Source organism: Lolium rigidum, unplaced genomic scaffold (assembly GCF_022539505.1).
Source record: "Lolium rigidum isolate FL_2022 unplaced genomic scaffold, APGP_CSIRO_Lrig_0.1 contig_41807_1, whole genome shotgun sequence".
Classification (NCBI taxonomy): Eukaryota; Viridiplantae; Streptophyta; class Magnoliopsida; order Poales; family Poaceae; genus Lolium; species Lolium rigidum.
This window is the reverse complement of record NW_025900517.1, coordinates 23787-46354: the sequence shown is the minus strand read 5'-3', so window position 1 is coordinate 46354 and position 22568 is coordinate 23787. Positions and strand designations below refer to the sequence as shown.

The window sequence follows — 22568 nt, the reverse complement described above, 5'->3', positions numbered from 1 at the left end:
TGCTCGCTCGAGGTGTAAGAGATCTCGACGCACGAGCGTGTTCTCTCCTTAATTAGGTAGTAGCTAGGGTTCTCGTCGTCGTTCGCGCTAGCGCAACAAGAAAGATCTCTCTTGGCTGTGCCTGTTGCCTGGTAGATGCGTGGCCTTTTGAAGGCGTTGCGCTCTTCCCATATCCTGTGGCAGTCGGCGAAGTGACCCCGAGTCCGAATCCTGCCCAGCTAGTCAAGTCCAGCGACACACGTAGTATTAAAGCTGTTTCGATTCAAGTCGATACCTGTTTCGATTCAAAGTAGCAGCTAAGCCACGTAGTATTACAACTTGTACACGACCATGATCACAACTCAAACACCCTCCTTTTGTAAAGAAGCAAAAAAAAAAAAAAAACTCAGACAACTCCCATGAATACAATTATGCATAATTATTTGGTCCTCTATATATGTCAAAATCTTCAAAGTTCTTAGGATGATACATAAATCAAACACCTCCTCGCTAACCTAAACTACAATTTCTCTTCCGTAGCTAAGATAATATCTAGGCGCTAGCAACTGTCACTAGTCAACTATACTACCTCTAACATGCAAAAACGTTGGGTTCCGCATTGGCTTGTTCATCTAGAGACCAACGAGACGCCATAATTCTTCATTTAGATTACTAGATCATGATGGCGCGTGTTGCCCAATTATAATGTTCTCTCTCATATAATAAAAGCGCCGACATAGTCCGCCCCACGATGAAGACAGAAGGCAACGCTGCCAAGGGGAGCACAAGCCCTTGAGTTGGTGCCACTAACTCAGTTTGGAACTCGCGGTAAAATAGTGCAAGCCAGAGAGGGAAAAGGGAGCGTAACCAAGGTAACACCCGCAAAACGCAATAAAATATCTGAGTTGCATAATGGAGTCGGGTCCAATAGCATGAGGCTCGAGGTTGAAGAAAGCAAAGAACTCCCAGAAAAATTCAAACGAAGGGAAGGCGAGGCCGGGCTCTAGGAAATTTGTGAAAACAATGAACTCATCTGGTTTGACTTTTGGTTGAACCTTGGAGGTGGGGACCTGCCAGCTTCCTTCCGGATGAATCCCACCATCCTCGAAGACACGAAGGTTCTTTGCTTCCACCTTCGAGCCATTACAGAGTACTCCTAACGCCATCTCAACGAACAAGACCAGTGGGAGAGCTTGATGAAGGTTGGAAACGAATAGGAAAGAAGGAAGAAGATCATCCGATCACCGGCGTATCCCCTTTAAAAGATAACGACCAATGCAAAATTTCCATGAAACCCTTAACGAGATGATTGTCAATTCGAGGGAAAGAAGGAGTCCATGGTCAATTTCGCGCCACATTATCCGACACCAATAGGGCTCTGCCAGCCAGTTGAAAGTCAAAGAACACTGATAAGGATGTTCCTTCCCAAGGCCAATGCGAGTATGATTATGTGCTCTCTTTTGAAGGGCAGACAGAGCGACAGGACAAGCTGCACAAAGATGTTGCCAACTCTGTATGACATACATTGAAGGGATGGAGTCGGCAGAGCTTCCCAACGGGGATGAACCGATGAGATTAACTGTCCGCTATATGCCACCAAGATTAATTGATTGCTCCATCTCTCTTGTTTATGTTTGTTTCGGGAGTCCCTCAACTACTTGCCACCAGCGGTTTATCTCCCGACTATGTCGAGAATCGACTCGAAGCAAAGAACCAAGGCCAAAGGCAAGTCCTTGGAGCACTCGAGGGCTAATGACGTGGAAATATCCAACCACGTAGGCCCATCAGAGAGAGTCAACATAGAAGACCAGGGTGGCCCACCACAGTCGCATCCCTGATTAACTCGCTCTCAATGATCCAAATCGATTTGGCGGGCCACTGAATCCACTGAAGATCAATAGGAGGAACATGCCAAGGATCCAATGGTGGTTAGTTGACTTAGGTTTTTGGAAACTCGCCCGTGTGCTGTAAACCCTAGACTGAATCGCTTATATAAGGATATGCTAGAGGTAGAAACCCTAGATCACATTCGTCCGCCATTAGGCCCAATCTCCGCATATGACGACTTGTAAACACATCTATGAATACAATCAACCAGGAATAGGTCTTTACCTCCACCATGAGGGGCCAAACCTAGGTACATCGTTGCGTGTGCCAATCTTGTCCAGGATCTCCAATGTTGCCAACGTTCTCCACCTCATCTAATCTAACCCTGTAGCATATGTCTCACCGGTCCGTCGACATACATCAGAGGCATGGTGACCAAGTCCCGCAGATCTGGGCAGCCACCGAGCATTATTGAAGGGGAGGCAGAGATCCTGCCGTCGGCTACCTTCGGCTCCGACCACTAGAGCTTCGGAACTGACAACCAGAAGCCAAACGCCACAAGGTAAAACCCTATACCTCGACCAAACCTACACCTCAACTTACCACAACTGTTGTACATAGAAGGCCGGTATCCTACTCCATCTCTACATACTCCGCCGCGGACACCGCTGGCGAGAGGGCTTGGATCTGGCTGGTCGAGGCCGACTCTGAAGTGAAAAGTTGTGGAGACTTGGTGAGAGGAGAGGAATGGAAAGGAAAGGAAAAATGAAGGGCTTGGCAAACTTGTTCATAGTTATTTTAGACATTATTTCACAGTTTAGTTCGTAGTCGTTGCTAGCTGGTTGAAAGATTTTCTTGTAATTTTATTAGTTTTAGTTTTTTTTGTACTACTATTGAAGATTATGAATATACCAATGGACTTTTCGAGAAAAAAAAAAGAAATTTCACAGTTCAGCTTGGAGAGGGAAACTGCTGGGCGTCCCCCGGGGGATCTGATTCCCCGGCCCCCCGGTCCCCAGCCGTCGGATCAACCATTTTGACGATTAGATTTGTATGTAGCAAAAAAACATCTTCCGGCAGCAAAAAACACCCCCGGCAGCAAATGACTGAAGCAAAAAACGGTTCGTTCAGAAAAAGAAAATAAAAAGGCTGGGCTCGCCGGAGACCTCGCCGGAGACCACGTAGCAAACATATTACGCAGATGTAGCAAAACCGCAAATAAATTGTAGCAATTTTTTTATTCATATGCTGCAAATTCTCTAAGACATCAACGGAGACATCGCCTGCAGCCGGTAGCAACGCCGCCTGAGGTTGCAACAATTCCGTCCGTCCAGGACAACAACGCCACAAGCTGCTAGTAGCAACGCCCTATGCCTATGGTAGCAAAGCATGCCTCCGGTGGTAGCAGAAAGCCACCCTTCACCGGTAGCAACACCAGAGATCTAGGGTAGCAAAGCTGGCCTCCATCGGTAGCAACGCTAGAGACCTAAAGGTAGCAAAACTGGAATCCGCCGGTAGTGGCACCCAAATCTCTGCAGTCCGCCATGGTGGCCCTGGCCGGCGCGGGGATCTTCTGTCGACGCGGCTGCGACTCCAGTTGCCCGACGCTGCGACCCATCTGGAAGAAATAGGGTGGTGGTTGGAGGGTGAGGCGGCGGCTGGGGGAAGAAGGCCTCCCTCGTCCATGGGGAAGAAGGTAGCCCATCGGCCGTGGAGAAGAAGATCGCCGGCTTGGCGGGTTGAGCGGTGGTGGCGCTCGACAAGGAGCCGGTGGCACGCGAAAGGTTTGTGGCCGTCCGCGCGGGGGAGGAAGGCGGCGCTAGTCGCGGTGGCTGACCATGGGTCGCTGTGGGCGGCGGCGGCCGGCCGGCGGCGGCGCGCTCGAGTACGGGCCGGGCGCCGCTAGCAGCAACACCGAGCGCCGGTTGGAGCAACACCGGGCGCCGCTAGCAGCAACGCCGGGCGGCACGCTGTAGAAGGCGAAGCAGCGGGGGTCGCAGTTGCGGAGTCGCGGCGGTTGTCGGCGTGTGCACCTTCTCCGCGACGTCCCCAACTTCGCGGCGCGGCGGCGGAATCCAACAGGGCGCGGCGGCGCCGTTGCGGAGGGAGAGGAATTGCGTGGTGGCGGAATCACACGGGGCAGGGCAGCATCGTTGCGCCGTTGCGGAGGTGGAGGAAGGGCGTGGCGACGGAGGGATTTTCAGGAGGTCGAGCGGTGGGGAATCATGGAGAAGATGATAGAAGATGGGGACGAAGTAGTGGTGGGGCCTGCTTCTTTTCTGCCACGAAAAAGGGACACGCGGCGCGCTCAGGATGCGGAGGACGGGTGCGTTCTCATCCCCGGGGGAAAGCAATCGTTTTCCCTCTTGTAATCGCAAAATTCACTTGCAACTAAGTGAGACAAACAACCGAAAAGAAGGAGATAGATCATTGAACTTAAGAAGAAACAGCAGTGATATTTCGTGGGAGAACAAAGCACACGGATGGTTTTCAGCGCAGTTTGCTAGCAAAGTACATCGCACGCCATATTTTGATCTTGGCCAATTAGCAGAAGAAAATCAAGTCAAATAATGTTTATTTTAGGAAAAAATGTGAGAGGTAGATACTGGAAATTATTTATATATATACGTATATGAGAGTGTTTATATGCACATGTGAATGTTTTAACAAAGTGGTGGAAACAACAACAGAAAACATAATAAAAGGCTAGCTTAAGCTACTATCTCTACTCATTGAAACGATCTCGAAGTCAAATCCTGTCGAGCTTGGATGCTACAACGAGGGGATTTTGACGCGCGATCTGCTCGCGGCCGGCCGCCTTGTAGTCGAACCCGCAGGCGTGTGCGCCGGCGTGACGGTGCGCGCCGCAGTAGGTGCCGCCGCAGCGGCACGCGAACCCGAGCAGCCCCACCTTCTTCCGGCACGTCTCGCACCGGTTCTTGGTAGCGGTCGTCGGAACCACCTCCTTCCCGGCCTGCACCTCGCCTCCGACTCCGGTGGCAGCAGCAGCACGCTGTCCGCCTGACTCCTTGATCCGCAGCGACGCGAAGCTGGACACGACGCTGTCCACCGGGGGCGCGCCACCAACGGCAGCGACGCCGATGATCTGCTGCTGCTCCTTGAAGCACTTGGAGCAGAGGTTGCCGGTCGCCGCGCTGCCGAAGAAGCCGCAGTCGTTCGCGCACAGGACTGTTGCGTGGCCGTCCGAAGCCGGAGCACCACCCGCCTGCTGCATCTCCGCCATTGCTCGCTCGAGGTGTAAGAGATGTCGACGATCTGGCGTGTTCTCTCCTTACGTACTAGCTAGGGTTCGTCGTCGTTTGCGCTAGCGCAACAAGATCTCTCTTGGCTGCTCTGTTCCGCCTGAGACGATTTCGATGCTGCTGTGCCTGTAGCCTGGTAGATGCGTGGCCTTTTGAAGGCGTTGCGCTCTTCCCATATCCTGTGGCAGTCGGCGAAGTGATCCCGAATCCGAATCCCACCCAGCTAGTCAGGTCCACCGTCCACCAACCCACGGCCGGCCACGGGATGCAGAGCGAGCATTCGAGAAGAACTGGAGAAGCACACGTACTTCGGTACATGTTTGGATTCAAGTCGATACCTGTTTGGATTCAAAGTCGCAGCTAAGCCACATAGTATTACAACTTGTACAGGACCGTGATCACAACTCAAACACCCTCCTTAATTATGTAAAAAAAAATACCAAACTCAGACAGCCCTGCTCGCCCATGAATACAATTATGCGAAATCACGTCGATAAATCAAGCACCAGTGTGGTGTGGCATCGGGGTGCGGGACGCGGGGTGCGCCAAGCGAATGCTTTCGTGCCGTGCTGATCAATAAGTCTACAGAAAAAGCGGGAAGCAAAGCTGCCGTTGCAGCTTAAGCGGCAAAAGGGTGGGCGATGTGTCTAACGGCGCGTCAGGAGCCTGGCGACTACGCTGGCGATCGTGGGGGCGACCGGAGCTGGGAGAGGGCTTCCCCTCCGCGTGCGTCCCACGGGCGCAGGAGGCTCGCCACCGGCCGCCGGCGGGCGCGGCGGTGCGCAGGGGGCAACTCCTTCCAGATCTTGGGTGAGATCGGGGAGGACGAGGCTGCGGTCTTGGCAGCGGAGGCGGAGGTCGCTGGGGATGAGGGTTTCGCGGGGCAGCCGTCGGCTGCGTGTCTCGGCGACTTCCAGGCCTGGTCTCTCGTTGGGGCCGACGGGGCTGGGTCGGCTCCGGCATGTCCGGTGGCGGAGGCGCCTGTGTTGCGGCTGGAGGAGCAGCCGTCCTCGCCGGTGCGGCTGGACTCGGAGGTGGAGTTCCCATCTCTGCGGCGGTCGGTCTGCGTATCAGGGCAATCGGGAACCCTGGCTTCGCCGACGCCGTCGATCTCCTCGCCGGCGGTTCTCATCGGGGAGATCCAGATCTCGCTTCGCCCGCCGGCGGCGGCGTCGCCTGTGGCGCGAGCGGGGGCGCTCTTAGGGTTTCCTGGGGAGGTTCGCGGAGATTCGTGCGTGGAGTCTGGTTGGGCTGGGCCATCGCCTGTTGGGCCTGGCTTGGGGCCTATCGGGCCTAGGCCGGTTGTCGCGGCCAGGGACCATGTGGAGCCGTTCGATGGCGGACACGTGGCCCAGGGGCTTTTTTCTACGGACCAGATGGCGTCTCACTCGTCTGTCAGGGGGGGGGGGACGGTTCTACCCCTCTTCCAAGGGTACTTAAGTGGCGCTGGCTGCCGGTGGGAACCCTAGATTGGGAGTTAGGGTTTCCAGCCGCCACCAGAGACATCCAGCGCCACCGTCGCCACGCAAAGCGTCTCATCTCTGCGGGTACGAGCGGCTTCACCGCACCTGTGCTCAAGCCTCTGAGGATGGACAGGGAGAGGAGAGGGAAGCGTTCCTTCGACCAGTTCGGTGGTGAGGATGGACGCCGCAGGGACCAAGATCTACGCCAAAGGTTGGACCGCGAGCAGGAAGAGCAACGCCGGCAGCAGTTCCAGCGGGATAACGAGGCCCAGCGTCGGAGGGAAGACGAAGGAAGGTTGAGGGAGCGTCGTGGGAGGGAGCCACGGCGCCCACACCCACCTCCCCTAGCTCCGCGGGGGCGGGAGCAGGGCCGTGGGGCTCCAAGACCGCTGGGTTCCACGCAAGGGGAGCGTGCTGCCCAGGGGCGCTCGTCGGCGGAAGGAGGGGCTCCTTCGAGTGGTGAAGCGACCCACATCGTCTGCTACCACTGCGGGAAACCGGGGCATGTTCAAGCGGAATGCAAGGACGATCCTTTCTGCATCAAGTGCAACAAGGTTGGGCACCTTTCGGCGATGTGTGCCTCTCTGTCTAAGGCGTCGGACCCTTTTTGGGCTGGTTATGGTCTGGAGGGCAGAGGCTTCACCTGCTGTGATGTGCCGGAAGAGGAACTGCTCCCGCCGGCCCCTAATGCTGCCATGGTTATCCTTGAAGGAGGTGTTCTCTCTGCTGAGCAACTGGAGGACGAGCTCAAGGATCTTGTGGATAGGGACTGGGAGTGGCGCGTGCAGCAGATCAACCAAACGGACTTCGCTCTGTTCTTCCCTTCAAAGGAGAGTCTGCGTATGGCTATTAGAGGTGGGGGCCTCACGTTGCCATCATCCAAGCTCCACATCATTGTCACTTCCAACGCCGGGGACCCAGCGGCAGTGGAGCATCTGGAGGAGTGCTGGATCAAACTTTACGACGTGCCGCCGCCCTTCAGACAGGCTGTCTGTATCCTGCTGGCCACCAGGGAACTGGGTCGGCCCATTGCGGTGGATGAGAGCTCTCTGGACTCTCCCTTGGATCCGGTTAGCGTGCGGATCGGTTGCAGGACCCCGGTGCAGCTACCGCCGTACACCATCTTCTTCGTCAACTCCCAAGGCTTCAAGGTGCGCATTGTCAGAGAAGGCGCGGTGAGGGAGGAACACTCTGATCCTCCCCCACCACCTCAGAGGAAGATGTCGGATGAGAGAGATGAAGAGCTAGAGGATTCTGAGGGGGAAGGATGGAACGGCCGTAGGGGCAAGCATAAGAAGGACTTGAGCCCGGCTAAGGGCAAAGGGGGCTCCACATCCACGTCTGTGCCTCAACGCAAATCCGTTCCCGCCTCTGCATCGCAAGAGAAGCCAGGTGACAAGGGGCCGAAGCTGCCAAACTCGGCGTTTTCGCAATATGGGTCCAATCTGACGGAGGAGGGGGACATCTTCCCGGTACTCGCGGAGATCCTGCAACCGGCGAGGGCGCGGCAGGAACCCTCAGAGGAAAGGGTCTCCTCTGGTGGGGACCAGATGTCCCCTTCGCTGGTGTCCTTCCAAGACTCTCCGCTGGCGAGCGCCGAATCTGTCAAGAGCCGTCCGTCTCTCTGGAAGGCGCAACAACTCTCGGACGAAGACCGCGTCGAGGCGGGCATTGCCACTCCGGTGACATGGGAATCGGACCCGCAGGCCATGCGCTCCAAGGAGCGTAGAAGCAAAGCGAATGCGGACCGCCCCTCCTTGGCGCTCAAGATGGTGGCCCAGCATCTTAGCTTCTCGGAGGGGGCGGATCCAGCCGTGGAGAAGGAAGGGGGGGGAGGCTCGGCGCATCGAAGAAAGGGAGCTGGAGGGCGATCTCTTCGCTGATGGCACGGTGGTGCCGGAACTGGCGGCGCCAATCTCTAGGGCGCCTAGGAGCAAGGCGTCGCCGGTGGCGGCGGCAAGGTCCAGTGCCCGGGGAGCGGGCTCATCGGCGGTGCCCATCCTGGAGAAAGCCATCCAGCGTGCTAAGGAAAAGACCCCAGGTACGTCCAAATCAGTCGAAAATTTCGCTATCTTGCAAAATATTCCCGATGTCTCTTTGCTTGCTGTGGCGCGCGATAGCTGCATCGTTTTTCCTTCGGCTGCGGGAACTCCGGCTCCTCTTCTCTCTGTGTTACGGGCTCGGGAACTGGCTCAAGCAGAGCTGGCGCTTGCAAGGGACAAAGTGTTGGCTGAGGAGCGGAAGAAGAAAGAAGCGGAGCAGCAGGCCCCGCAGAGCGAAGAACCGCGGCAGGCCAACACCACGTCCTCTCCTCCAGTAGGGTCTGGGGGAAGCCGTGTAAAGGGGTTAAGGCTGATAAAGAAGAAGAAGATCCAGAAGAAAGCTACGGTGGTAGAAAGGAGAGTTCTCACCCGCCAAGCACGGGGTCGCACAGTGGTTCCCCAATGAGGGCCCTTTTCTGGAACATTCGCGGGTTCGGTGTTAGGGGACGCCGAACTTTGCTAAAGGACTATCTCCGCTCTCACAAGATTGACATAGTGTGCTTGCAAGAGACAATCAGACAGGAGTTCACGGATCAAGAGCTCGCCAGTCTCGAGATTGGGGACAAGTTTGTGTGCTGCTGGTTAACTTCCACAGGGCATTCAGGGGGAATGCTTTTGGGCTTCCGGGATAGCACCTTCGAGGTGGGCGCCATTGACAGGGGTCGCTATTTCATCTGCACCGATCTCTTCTGCCGCGCGGATCGGTTGTGCTGTAGAGTCATGGGCATCTATGGGCCGGCCGATCACTCTCGCTCGGCAGATTTCCTGCAGGAAGTGACCAACAAAGTCAATTCTTCTGCCATCCCAATCATCATGGGAGGGGACTTTAACTTAATCAGAGCGGCTCACGACAAGAACAATGATAGGATTAACTGGGCTAGGATGGACATGTTTAATGATCACATCGCAACGTGGGGTCTGCGAGAAATCCCGCGCACCGGGGCGCGCTACACTTGCACTAACAAGCAGCTTAACCCAGTGCGGTGTGTGTTGGACCGGGTTTTCATCTCCCCTGAGCTTGAACTTCACTTCCCGTTGTGTGCGGTTACAGCGGAGACAAGCCTCGGCTCTGACCACACTCCACTTATCTTTGACTCCGAGGATGGCATCCCTCCCAAGAGCAATAGATTCTTCTTTGAGTCCGGCTGGTTAGAGCTTCATGGCTTCCAGGAGTCCTTAGAAGCAGCTTGGCTGGCCCTCTCTCATAAGGTGGGAGGGCGGGATATTGTGGACTGGTGGAGTTTCATGAGTTCGGGCCTGAGACAGCACCTCAGAGGCTGGAATGCAAATCAAGGCAAAGAGAACAGAGATGCCAAGCAGAGCCTGCTTTCCCAGATCAAGAGTCTCGATGAGAAAGCCGACGCGGTCGGGATTGACGAGGAGGAGTGGGCTTTCCGTTACCACTTAGAGGACCAGCTGCTCGAGCTTTTCCGAGCGGAGGAAGAGTATTGGCGGCAAAGGGGCCGGGTGCGCTGGGTCCTGCAAGGCGACGCCAATACCAAATACTTTCATGCATTGGCAAATGGCCGCCGCAGGAAGTGCTGCATTTCGTCGCTCGTCTCGGATCAGGGGGTGATCACGGACAAAATCCTCATCCAACAGCATATTTACGAGTTCTATCGCCGTTTGCTCGGCTCTGAGGAGACCAGGGTGTGTGGGCTCCACGCCAACGCCTGGGGCGCTGAGGCCAGAGTCTCTCATGAGGAAAATGAGAGCCTGATGCGCACCTTTTCTAACAAGGAGTTGGAAGCAATTGTCATGGACATGAAATCGGACACGGCCCCAGGCCCGGATGGGTTTCCGGTGTTCTTCTTTAAGAAATTCTGGGGCTTAGTCAAGTTGGGCGTGCTTCACATCCTTAACGACTTCATTCTGGGAAGGATTGACATCTCGCGACTGAATTTTGGGATTCTCTCGCTCATTCCCAAAGTCCCTGGGGCGGACAAAATCACGCAATTCAGACCCATCGCCCTCATCAACGTGATTTTCAAGATTGTCTCCAAAGCTCTCGCAACCAAGATGGACCCCATTGCCCATCGCATCATCAGCCCAAACCAGAGCGCGTTTATCAAGGGTAGATTTATCCTCGACGGGGTGCTAGCGCTCCATGAGATTGTGCACGAACTAAAAGTTAAGAGGCAAGGGTGTCTCTTGCTGAAACTAGACTTCGAGAAGGCTTATGACCGAGTCAACTGGAACTTCCTGCTGGAGGTCCTTAGAGCTAAGGGTTTTGACGCGGGAGTGGTTCACCGCATCTCCCAGCTGGTCACGGGAGGCCAGACCGCGATATCTATCAACGGGGAAGTGGGACCGTTCTTTAGGAACAAGAGAGGAGTGCATCAAGGGGACCCTCTCTCCCCCTTACTCTTCAATTTCATGGCTGAGGCTCTGTCCAAGATCCTCTCCTCCGCGGCAGCGGCAGGTCACATAGCTGGGGTGGTCCCACACTTGATTCCGGGCGGGATCACCCATCTCCAATACGCAGACGATACCCTCATTATGATCCAAGACGATGACACACACATTGCCAATCTGAAGTTCTTACTCATGTGTTTCGAGGATATGTCTGGGCTTAAGATAAACTACCACAAATCTGAAGTGGTGGTCATGGGGACCACCGCCGCTAGAAAACAAATTGTGGCTGACAGGCTCAACTGTAAACTTGGCACCTTCCCCTTCACCTACTTGGGTCTGCCCATTTCTGACAGGAAACTCACTATGGAGCAGTGGCTGTTTTTGGTCCGTAAGTTGGCTGGCCGTGTCGAGCCCTGGTGGGGTAAATTCATGTCGTTTGGAGGGCGCTTGATTCTGTCCAACTCCTGTCTGGCTAGTCTGCCCCAGTTTGCAATGGGGATGTTTCTCCTGCAAGATGGTATCCATGCTAAATTCGACTCGCACCGGGCTAGGTTCTACTGGGAAGGCTCGGGGCCTAAACGGCGGTATCATCTGGTCAATTGGCCGGCAGTCTGTAGGCCTAAGGAATGTGGAGGTCTGGGGCTCCTTAATTCCAAAAAGATGAACTGGGCGCTGATGCTCAAGTGGATTTGGAAGCTTTTCCAACCGGACAACCCTATTTGGGCCCAGATCATCAGAGCGAAATATGCTTGTGCAAACAATATTTTCGAGGGAACGGGCCATGGGGGCTCCCAGTTTTGGCGTAGCCTGCACAAGATCAAGCATCTCTTCAAGCTTGGAGCGAGATACAGTATCCACGACGGGAGGCGAACTTTGTTTTGGATGGACAAGTGGATCGGCGAGGTTGCTCTCAAGGACAGATTCCCTCACCTTTTCAGCATCGCCAACTTTCAGATGAGCACGGTGGCTCAGGTCTGCGGGGCCGGGGGGCCTCTGACCTTCCGTCGCTCACTTGATCCCCAGGGAGTTGGCGAATGGCTGCAGCTGCGAAGCATCATTGATCAAACCAATCTCTCACAGGGTCAAGACGGGGTGTCTTGGTCTCTGGAATCTTCTGGGTGTTTTACGGTTTGGTCCATGTATCTGAAGCTTGCCCAAGGGGCCTCCTTTGCCCACTTTCGCGATGTGTGGTCGGCACGTATTCCTCTCAAAACCAGAATTTTCTCGTGGCAGCTAGTGCTTGACAAGCTCCCCACAGCCATCAATATTGCGACTAGGCAGGGCCCCGGCAATGGATGTTGCAAGCTTTGCGGTAGACCGGAAGATGCGGCGCATATCTTTTTCTCATGCTCTACGGCGGTCTTTGCGTGGAGTGTTGCCCGCTAGCTGTTGGGATGCAGCTGGTGCCCCGCTAACTTTGCCCAGCTCTTCGCCATCATCTCTAGTCTGTCGGGTAGATTTAGACGATGTGTGTGGTTGCTTTTCATTGCTCAATCCTGGGCACTTTGGCTGTTCAGAAACAAAATGACCATTGAGTCCAAGTTCATGAAACATCCAGCTAACATTATCTTTAAAACTATGTTGTTTCTTCAGATGTGGACCCCGTTGGCAAGACCCCTGGACCGTCCCTGGATCGAGCACGCGGTAGCCGAGCTCAAACTGCTCCACGACGCAACCAACCCAAGAAGGCCTGACCATGAGGAGTGATTCCGCCAGCTACCTCCTGCTCTTAGCCTAGCCTTGTTGCTCTGCCGTTTTGTGCTGTTCGCTGATGTCTTATCTTGGCCGAAGCTGTTGTGCCGCAGCATGTATCTGTACATCCTTGTTGAACCTGAGGGCTTTATTAATTTAAAGTCGGGCAGTCTCTGCCTTTTATCTATAAAAAAATACAATTATGCATAATTATTTGGTCCTCTATGTCAAATTCTTCAAAGTTTTTAGGATGATGCATAAATCAAACACCTCCTCGCTAACCTAAACTACAATTTCTCTTCCGTAGCTAAGATAATATCATGGCGCTAGCAACTGCCACTAGTCAACTATACTATCTCGAACATGCAAAAACGTTGGGTTCCGCATTGGCTTGTTCATCTAGAGACCAACGAGACGCCATAATTCTTCATTTAGATTACTAGATCATGATGGCGCGTGTTGCCCAATTAGAATGTTCTCTGTCATATAATAGAAGCGCCGACATAGTCCGCCCCACGATTAAGACGGAAGGCAACGCTGCCAAAGGGAGCACAAGCCCTTGAGTTGGTGCCACTAACTCAGTTTGGAACTCGCAGTAAAATAGTGCAAGCCAGAGGGGAAAAGGGAGCGTAACCAAGGTAACACCCGCAAAACGCAATAAAACATCTGAGTTGCATAATGGAGTCGGGTCCAATAGCATGAGGCTCGAGGTTGAAGAAAGCAAAGAACTCCCAGAAAAATTCGAACGAAGGGAAGGCGAGGCCGCGCTCTAGGAAATTTGTGAAAACAATGAACTCATCTGGTTTGACTTTTGGTTGAACGTGGGGACCTGCCAGCTTCCTTACGGAAGAATCCCACCATCCTCGAAGACACGAAGGTTCTTTGTTTCCACCTTGGAACCATTACAGAGTACTCCTAACGCCATCTCAACGAACAAGACCAGTGGGAGAGCTTGATGAAGGTTGGAAACAAATAGGAAAGAAGGAAGAAGATCATCTGATCACCGGCGTATCCCCTTTAAAAGATAACGACCAATGCGAAATTTCCATGAAACCCTTAACGAGATGATTGTCAATTCGAGGGAAAGAAGGAGTCCATGGTCAATTTCGCGCCACATTATCCGACACCAAAAGGGCTCTGCCAGCGAGTTGAAAGTCAAAGAACACTGATAAGGATGTTCCTTCCCAAGGCCAATGCGAGTATGATTATGTGCTCTCTTTTGAAGGGCAGACAGAGCGACGAGACAAGCTGCACAAAGATGTTGCCAACTCTGTATGACGTTCATTGAAAGGATGGAGTCGGCAGAGCTTCCTTACGGGGATGAACCGATGAGATTAACCGTCCGCTATATGTCACCAAGATTAATTGATTGCTCCATCTCTCTTGTCTATGTTTGTTTCGGGAGTCCCTCAACTACTTCCCACCAGCGGTTTATCTCTCGACTATGTCGAGAATCGACTCGAAGCAAAGAACCAAGGCCAAAGGCAAGTCCTTGGAGCACTCGAGGGCTAATGACGTGGAAATATCCAACCACGTAGGCCCATCAGAGAGAGTCAGCATAGAAGACCAGGGTGGCCCACCACAGTCGCATCCCCGATTAACTCGCTCGCAATGATCCAAATCGATTTGGTGGGCCACTCAATCCACTGAAGATCAATAGGAGGAACATGCCAAGGATCCAATGGTGGTTAGTTGACTTAGGTTTTTGGAAACTCGACCGTGTGATGTAAACCCTAGTCTGAATCGCCTATATAAGGATATGCTAGAGGTAGAAACCCTAGATCACATTCGTCCGCCATTAGCCCCAATCTCCGCACATGACGACTTGTAAACATATCTATGAATACAATCAAGCAGGAATAGGTCTTTACCTCCACCATGAGGGGCCGAACCTAGGTACATCGTTGCGTGTGCCAATCTTGTCCAGGATCTCCAATGTTGCCAACGATCTCCACCTCATCTAATCTAACCCTCTAGCATATGTCTCACCGGTCCGTCGAAATACATCAGAGGCATGGTGACCAAATCCCGTAGATCTGGGCAGCCACCGAGCATTATTGAAGGGGAGGCAGAGATCGTGCCGTCGGCTACTTTCGGCTCCGACCACTAGATCTTCGAACTGACAACCAGAAGCCAGACGCCACAAGGTAAAACCCTATGCCTCGACCAAACCTACACCTAAACTTACCACAACTGTTGTACATAGAAGGCCGGTATCCTACTCCATCTCTACACACTCAGGCGAGGACACCGCTGGCGAGAGGGATTGGATCTGGCTGGCCGAGGCCGACTCTGAAGTGAAAAGTTGTGGAGGCTTGGTGAGAGGAGAGGAATGGAAAGGAAAGGAAAAATGAGGGGCTTGGCAAACTTGTCCATAGTTATTTTAGACATTATTTTCACAGTTTAGTTCGTAGTCGTTGCTAGGTGGTTGAAAGATTTTCTTGTAATTTTATTAGTTTTAGTTTTTTTGTACTACTATTGAAGATTAAGAATATACCAATGGACTTTTCGAGAAAAAAAAAGAAATTTCACAGTTCAGCTTGGAGAGACGCTCATGTGAATCTATGGAGCGTGGTGTGCGTGTATGGTGGCATGCTATTTTTTGCCAGCTGCATGACTCTTGTAATCGCAAAATTCGCTTGCAACTAAGTGAGACAAACAACCGAAAGAAGGAGATAGATCATTGAACTTAAGAAGAAACAGCAGTGATATTTCGTGGGAGAACAAAGCACACGGATGGTTTTCAGCGCAGTTTGCTAGCAAAGTACATCGCACGCCATATTTTGATCTTGGCCAAATCAAGTCAAATAATGTTTATTTTAGGAAAAAATGTGAGAGGTAGATACTAGAAATTATTTATATATATACGTATATGAGAGTGTTTATATGTGTACATGTGAATGTTTTAACAAAGTGGTGGACACTAGTGCAAACATGGCCTTTTGCACCGGTTTTTAAAGGCCATATGTACCGGATGGCCAACCGGTGCAAACCATCCGGTGCAAAAGCCCCCCCCCCCCCTTTTGCACCGGTTGGATTACGAACCGGTGCTAAAGGGGTCTCCACGTGGCCGGCTGTGGGGCGCTCGGCGGGGAAGCTTTTGCACCGGTTCGTAATACGAACCGGTGCAAAGGGTTGGCCGCGGCAGCGTTTTAGTGCAATTCCCTGCCGCGGCAGTCTGCCGCGGCAGGGAATTGCACTAAAATGCTGCCGCGGCAGGACTCTGCCCCATTCGAAACACGGTATAATATTAATAATGCGAGACAATTCAAATATATATATATATATAGGAAACCATTATATTACATATATCGATCAAAGTGACACACGTTCATGCATATATATATGTCTACATCAACTTTGATACTGGATGTCGGCCACATAGTGTTCTACGTCTGGAGCTAAGACTTGCTCAACTAAGAATCCCGCCAGCTCTTCTTGAATTGCTCGTACACGCTCGGTTGCTAGAAGACCGTCCCGCAACCGTTCGATCTAATCATTTGAAGAAGGTACGGTGGTCAATATATATGTGTGTGTATGTGAATGAAACGAGAAGGTGATAAAATAAAGCCATGAATGTTGTTTACTTACATCAAGTTGTTCCAAAATGTCCCTCTTATGGTGGGTATTCTGGCGGATGAACTCGCAAACGTAATACCCGCATAAATTATTCCCGTCCTCCTGCCTCAAGCACTTTACGAGAACAAAATTCAATCAAAATAATATATATATATATAATCAAGGATGATAATAATGGTATTGAAACTAGAATCATCAAAGAGATGCGCGGCGTAGCCAGTATTACTTACCGGTACTTGTTTTATTCGAAGTTCTTTATTCTTTAAACCCGGAGACTTGTTGGTGAACCGTTTCCAAGCCTTGAGGAGGATATCAGCCATGTCCCCCCACGCCTCAAGGGGTTTACTCTTCGAGTCCATGACTTCTACTATCCCGGTGTCGGGTTCAATGACTAGCGAGGATATAGTGAAACACTGCGGACACACATATATATGCATAACTCATCAATTACACTTAACACATGGAGTAAGCGAAAAAGATTTAATGTGTGAAGACGAGTAACACTCACGAGAAGTTGTAAGGAAATAGTATTGCCCTTTTGTATGAGTTTTTCCTTAAGACATATACCAAGTTATTCTCTGTGTCCTTGGGAGAGTTGTGGACGAGTATACCCATTCACGGTATATGGGTCAACGAACCCAAGATCATAGATTTGCCCCTTGCGGCATTCGCGGATCTTCATTCTGCATAATACAATGAGAGTATGGTTATATGCATGCAATGGACGAGCCGCGGTAGAGACTTAATTACATAAATAATACTTACAGACAGTAGGCACTCGGCAGAGATTTGTCGAGGGCGTCTTGGTTGAATAACTGAAATAATTCACAAAATTCGATGTTCATCACGTCATTTCGCCCGTAGTGCTCATCCGTGATTGCCACCATGATCCAGTTCTTACCATCCTTACATTTTTCCATGTACCAATTATGCAGTCTTCGCGAGTTGCGTTGATAGATTAGGCAACTCCTCGGCTCCGACAAGAGGTTGCCCATACTTGTACTTGGTATGCTATTTGGACATCATCACCCGTACTTGTAAGGAATTCTGCATCGATGCGGCTTAAGTACTCGAGAATACTCATACCGACCGCATCCGCCTCATCTTTGTATAGTCTTACCATCTCCGGATCAAAGCACGCTGTGACATCGGGATACACTTGGAGCGGGGGGCACGAGTTTTTCTGGTTTCCAAGCTGGGGAACTGGTTTCCCGTCTACCTTACTTTTTTCCCACCGATCTCTTGCTGACACATTTGACTTGCGAATAGACCGGTCATAGTTCGATGAAAGACTTGGCTCAGGTTGATGAAGGCTCTTCAGCAGTTTCAACTTCTTTTCCAGAGATATAGCTGGCTCCGACTCAAGCTGGGGCTTTTTCAATTTCAACATTTGTTGCTTGTGTTGTTCAGCTACGATCTTGGCATTTTCCTCAACTGTATAGTCATAAGGTCTCTTGGGAGGAACCTTAGGCACTCTTGGGAGGGGCTCTTGTTTGCGTCTCGGTGATCTGTTACGACTCAGCTGTGTCGTAGCGGACCGCCTAATTTTGCTCTTAGACTTGGGCTGCGGCGGCGGAGAAGGCTCACGCGGCGGCGGAGAAGGCTCACGCGTCGGCGGGGAAGGCTCACGCGCCGGCGGGGAAGGCTCACGCACTGGAGACGGCTGCATCGGTGGAGACCTTGTTGGCGCCTTCCAACCCGGAATCACAATGAATTCTTTTCGCCATAGAACTGTAGTGTTCTTGGCTTCTCCCAGCTCTAGCAAATCCCCTTCACCGGCTGGGTGGTCAAGCCTCAGCGGCCCATACCCATCCATAACTTGATCCACCCCGGCAACGGCCGTAGCCAGGTGGAACTGGCTTGAAGTGGTATCTTTGATCGGGTATCGGCGGTAAGACATAGCCGACCGCCGCCTTGAGCGTTAAGTAGCCCATCGTTTGGAAATGTAGCTCACAAGGTGTAGACTCTGTGATAAAGTCCATAGGGTAGAGATCAAGATCCATCTGCGGTTCCACAGGGGAGGGAGGAGCCATCTGCGGATCCACATGTGCATCATCACCAGGCAGCTCCGTGGAAGCCACGCTGCTTTTCCGCTGAGATCCCTGGCCGGTAGCATCGAATGCAACTTCTTCTATCTGCGGATTAGGTTGAGGTTGGGTGACTGTGACTGAGCCTGACATTATCATCCTCACTTGCTCCTCTAGCTTAGCAACGCGTTCGTGAACCACATCCTTTTGCCTCTGACGGCTTCTATCGGGATATTTCTTCGTTTCTGCAGGAAACCCAATACACCACGGCTTGCCACCTGATGTGGTTCGTGTTCGTCCCGAGTGTTCGGGATTCCCAAGGGCGCGTGTGAGCTGGTCCTTCTCTCTTTCGGGACGGAACTTCCCTCTTCAACTTCCTTTGCAACATTTCTAAAGGCTTCGATGGGAAGTGGGTTTTCCTTATGTCTTTGTGTATATATGCATAACCCTTGTGCGTCCAACGTGCCCCCATGCGCGTAAAACCAATCCCTTGACCGCTGGTTCCATTTCGGTACCTCCGGCTGGATCCCCTTTTAATTAGCTCGTTCTCCCATTTCTCCCACTTAGGTCTGCCAGCATTGTAGCCTCCTCGCCCCATGGTATGGAAGTACATCTTATTAGAAGCATTTTTCGTATTGGTGTCAGACATTTTCTTTGCCTTGTCCGATTTCTTTAACTTCACAAATTCCTCCCAGTGGTCTTTTATCTTCTCATAGGGGCCTTTGAAATCGGGAGTCTTCCCTTTCTTGACAAAGAAGCTGTCCAATTTCTTCTTGTAGTCGTTGAACTGTATCTGCCATCTTCTTAAGAGCCCACTTCTTAACTCTTCGCTGTACGCTATTCAGCTCGGGATCCTCGGGGTCCGGCTCGTCATTCTCACTATCGAGTCGGTTGGCTCCGGAAAGATGAAATTTTTCAGCGAGCTTCCTAAACATCACACTTTTTAATCTCGTGTCGACATAAGTAACTCCTTCGCCCCCCTTTACAGGTTTCTTCCATTCTTGAGTGGTGATCGGGACGGTGTCCCTAACAACAACTCCACATTGACTTACAAACTTTTTTGCGAAATTCTTGGGAGAAATCGGTTCGCCATCTATCGCGATTTCCGTGATGGTGCACCTTTCATGGTCTTCCATCTTTCTGGCCGCGCCTCGTTTAGTTCTGCCAGTAGAGTTTGTTGATCGGGAGGTCTAAAAGAAGAAACAACGTTAATACATGTATATGCACAAATCTGGAGGCTTGGTTAATTAATACTCCCTCCGTTCCTTTCTATAGTGCCTATTGTTTTTTCGCTTTTGTTTCAGAATATAAGAGTAAATCTTTGTTTTTTTGCAAAGAAGCCCTTCTAAATCTGATCGACCGGATTCGTTATAGAAACACCACGATTTCCTCCGAGCAGTTATAGAAACAACACGATTTCCACCGATCATTTATAGAAACAGCATGATTTCCTCTGATCTGATTCTGTTATAGAAATAGCACTTTCCTCTGATCTGATTCTGTTATAGAAAAATCACGATTTCCTCCAATTTGTTATAGAAACAACACGATTTCCACCGATCATGATTTCCACCGATCATTTATAGAAACAGCACGATTTCCTCCGATCTGATTATGTTTCCTATTTTCTCTCTAATCTCGGTAGGGGGTTTTGTGTCAAAACTATTGCTTGCGCTAATTTCCGTGCCAAAAAAGAATAGGCATTATAGAAAGGAACGGAGGGAGTATATATACACCTCGGCGGCGTCGTGAGCTTCTCCCTCGCAGTCGTCACCTTCTCCCTCACCGGAGCCGTCTCCACGGTTGTCTTGCTCATCTTCCTCACCGGAGGCGTCTCCACGGGTTCGCTCGTCTCCCTCGCCGGATTGGTTTAGGTAAAGAGAGGTGATATCCTCATCATCACGGATAATCTCCTCGACCATGTATTCTTTTTCTAGGTCTCGTTCCATAGTTTACGCAAAGACTTACAAGTTATTCTTAATGCTATAAACACAACGAAGCAGTAATTAACCAAGATAATGATATAAATAAATGATCAAATATTAGAGTTACACATATATATAAGTGCAAATAAAGGATAATGCTGAATAAATAATCAAAGATCTGAGTTACACATATAGCTCGATCGGTCCCTAATACATCACACTACAAGCTCTCAACGGCGCCGACCGGGTCCCGAGCCGCGCCGGGTGAACACCCAAAGCCACGGAACAGTAACGGGAGCATAGCTAACATGAGATCCCTGCATAACTGACCATCCGGTCCTATACATGGTGTCTAACGCATACATGTAACGGCGAACATGCTCATCCTCCGCTGCAATGCGCTGAGCTACCACCTCCGGCGGGGCCGGCTCCCTACGAAACGAACGTGGCCCATAAGACCTCCACCGAGAGAATATCCGGGTCGACGACGGGACCCGGATTCCGCACCAAGGTGCGCGCCCCGGAAGATAACACCTCCCAGTGCCACCCCGGCGGAGCCCAGTCCCGAACTTCCCCCAACTGCCGCAACTCCTCTAAAATTGTCCTAGCTCTAGGACGCGGCGGGCGCGGCATCGTATGCAAACTAATATTGAATTTGAATAAATTACTTATGAATATATATATCTTAGTAACAAATACTACTACTTTTGTCTAACACATACATTTTTATCTAACATATATTTCTAACATATAAATTTGTAACAAATATTTTCTAACTACATTTTTTTCTAACAAATATTTTCTAACTACATTTTTATCTAACAAATATATTACTAACATATAAATTTGTAACAAATATTTTCTAACTACTTTTTTATCTAACAAATATTTTCTAACTACATTTTTATCTAACAAATATATTACTAACATATAAATTTGTAACAAATATTTTCTAACTACTTTTTTATCTAACAAATATTTTCTAACTACATTTTTATCTAACAAATATATTTCTAACATATAAATTTGTAACAAATATTTTCTAACTACACTTTTATCTAACTAATATTTTCTAACAAATATTTCTAACATATAAATTTCACTAATATTTTCTAACATATAAATTTCACTAATATTTTCTAACATATAATTTTTCTAACTCTAAATTAATATTTCTAACAAATATTTCTAACCCTAAATTTTTCTAACTAATATTTTCTAACCAATTTAACTACTAAATTTCCTAACTAAATGAAACAAAAAAAAAGAAAAAAAACAAGCCGGGCCTCACCTATGCGCCGGCCGGAGATGGGGGCGGCGGGCGGGGGCGGCGGCGCGGGCGCGCGGGGGCGGCAGCGCGGGCGGTGGCGGTCGGCAGCGCGGGCGGTGGCGGTCGGCGGCGTGCGGCACGGAGGAGGCGGCGCACGCGGAGGAGGCGCGCGCGGAGGAGGCGGCGGCGCGGGCGGGCGGCGCGGAGGCCGGCCGGCGGCGCGGGAGGGCGGAGGAGGAGGCGGCGGCGCGGGCGGCGCGGGAGGCCGGCGGCGCGGTCGGCGGCGGCGCGGAGGAGGCGTCGCGGGCGGCACGGCGGCGCGGCCGAAAATTTGGGCAGAGTTTCGGTAGGAAACTGTCCTCGCGCGAATTGGAGAAGAAGGGTGGCGCGGGGGAAATTTATACTCGGACCCTTTTGCACCGGTTGGTGGCTCGAACCGGTGCAAAAGACCCATTTTTTCGCCCTCTTTTGTGTTTTCCCGCCATTTTTTTGCGTGAGTCGCGCCGGATAGGTTCCCGCCACGACGCGCGCGTGGTAGGTTCCCGTCAAACGACGCCGCGCGGGATATTTTCCCGCCACGACGCGAGGGATATTTTCCCGCCACGCGATGACGCCGCGCGTGATTTCCCGCCACGACGCAAGCGGCGCGCGGTATATTTTCCCGCCACGACGCAAACGGCGCGCGGTATATTTTCCCGCCACGACGCAAACGGCGCGCGGGATATATATTTTCCCGCCACGGCGCCGCGCGGGATATTTTCCCTCTATAAATAGTACGTCCCCGTCTCTCCCACTTCGATCATCACCAAACCCTAGCCCATTGCACAATGCCCCCAAAGCCGCACCCGCCGCCGGTGGAGGTGGACCCGCAGCTCGCGGAGATAGAGGAGTGGGAGGAGCTGCAGCGGCAGGAGGCGGCAGCAAGGAGGGCAGCGAGAGGATGAGGTGGACCCGCAGCTTGCAGAGATAGAGGAGTGGGAGGAGGCGGCGCTAGCGGCTACCATAGAAGCATTTGAGAGGCAGAGTCTCCAGGAGCTGCATAAGCGGCCGCGTGTGGCGGATCTGGATAGTGAGGATATGTATAAGCGTCGTCGTGAGGAGGAGCTGCGGCAGGAGGCGGCAGCCAGGAGGGCAGCAACGGATGCG

The 22568-nt window shown here is 51.5% G+C and overlaps 1 protein-coding gene across 1 annotated transcript; it reads right to left on the bottom strand.

The window, feature by feature from the left end:
* Positions 1-4555: 4555 nt before the first annotated feature.
* On the bottom strand, positions 4556-5050 carry LOC124681407 (zinc finger A20 and AN1 domain-containing stress-associated protein 10-like). Its single transcript, XM_047216331.1, has one exon. It carries the CDS (start codon positions 5048-5050, stop codon positions 4556-4558), a length of 495 nt encoding a protein of 164 aa, XP_047072287.1.
* Positions 5051-22568: the final 17518 nt, after the last annotated feature.

Coding starts and splice junctions, on each gene's coding strand:
- LOC124681407 (XM_047216331.1), bottom strand. CDS start 5,050: ATGGCGGAGATGCAGCAGGCGGGTGGTGCTCCGGCTTCGGACGGCCAC.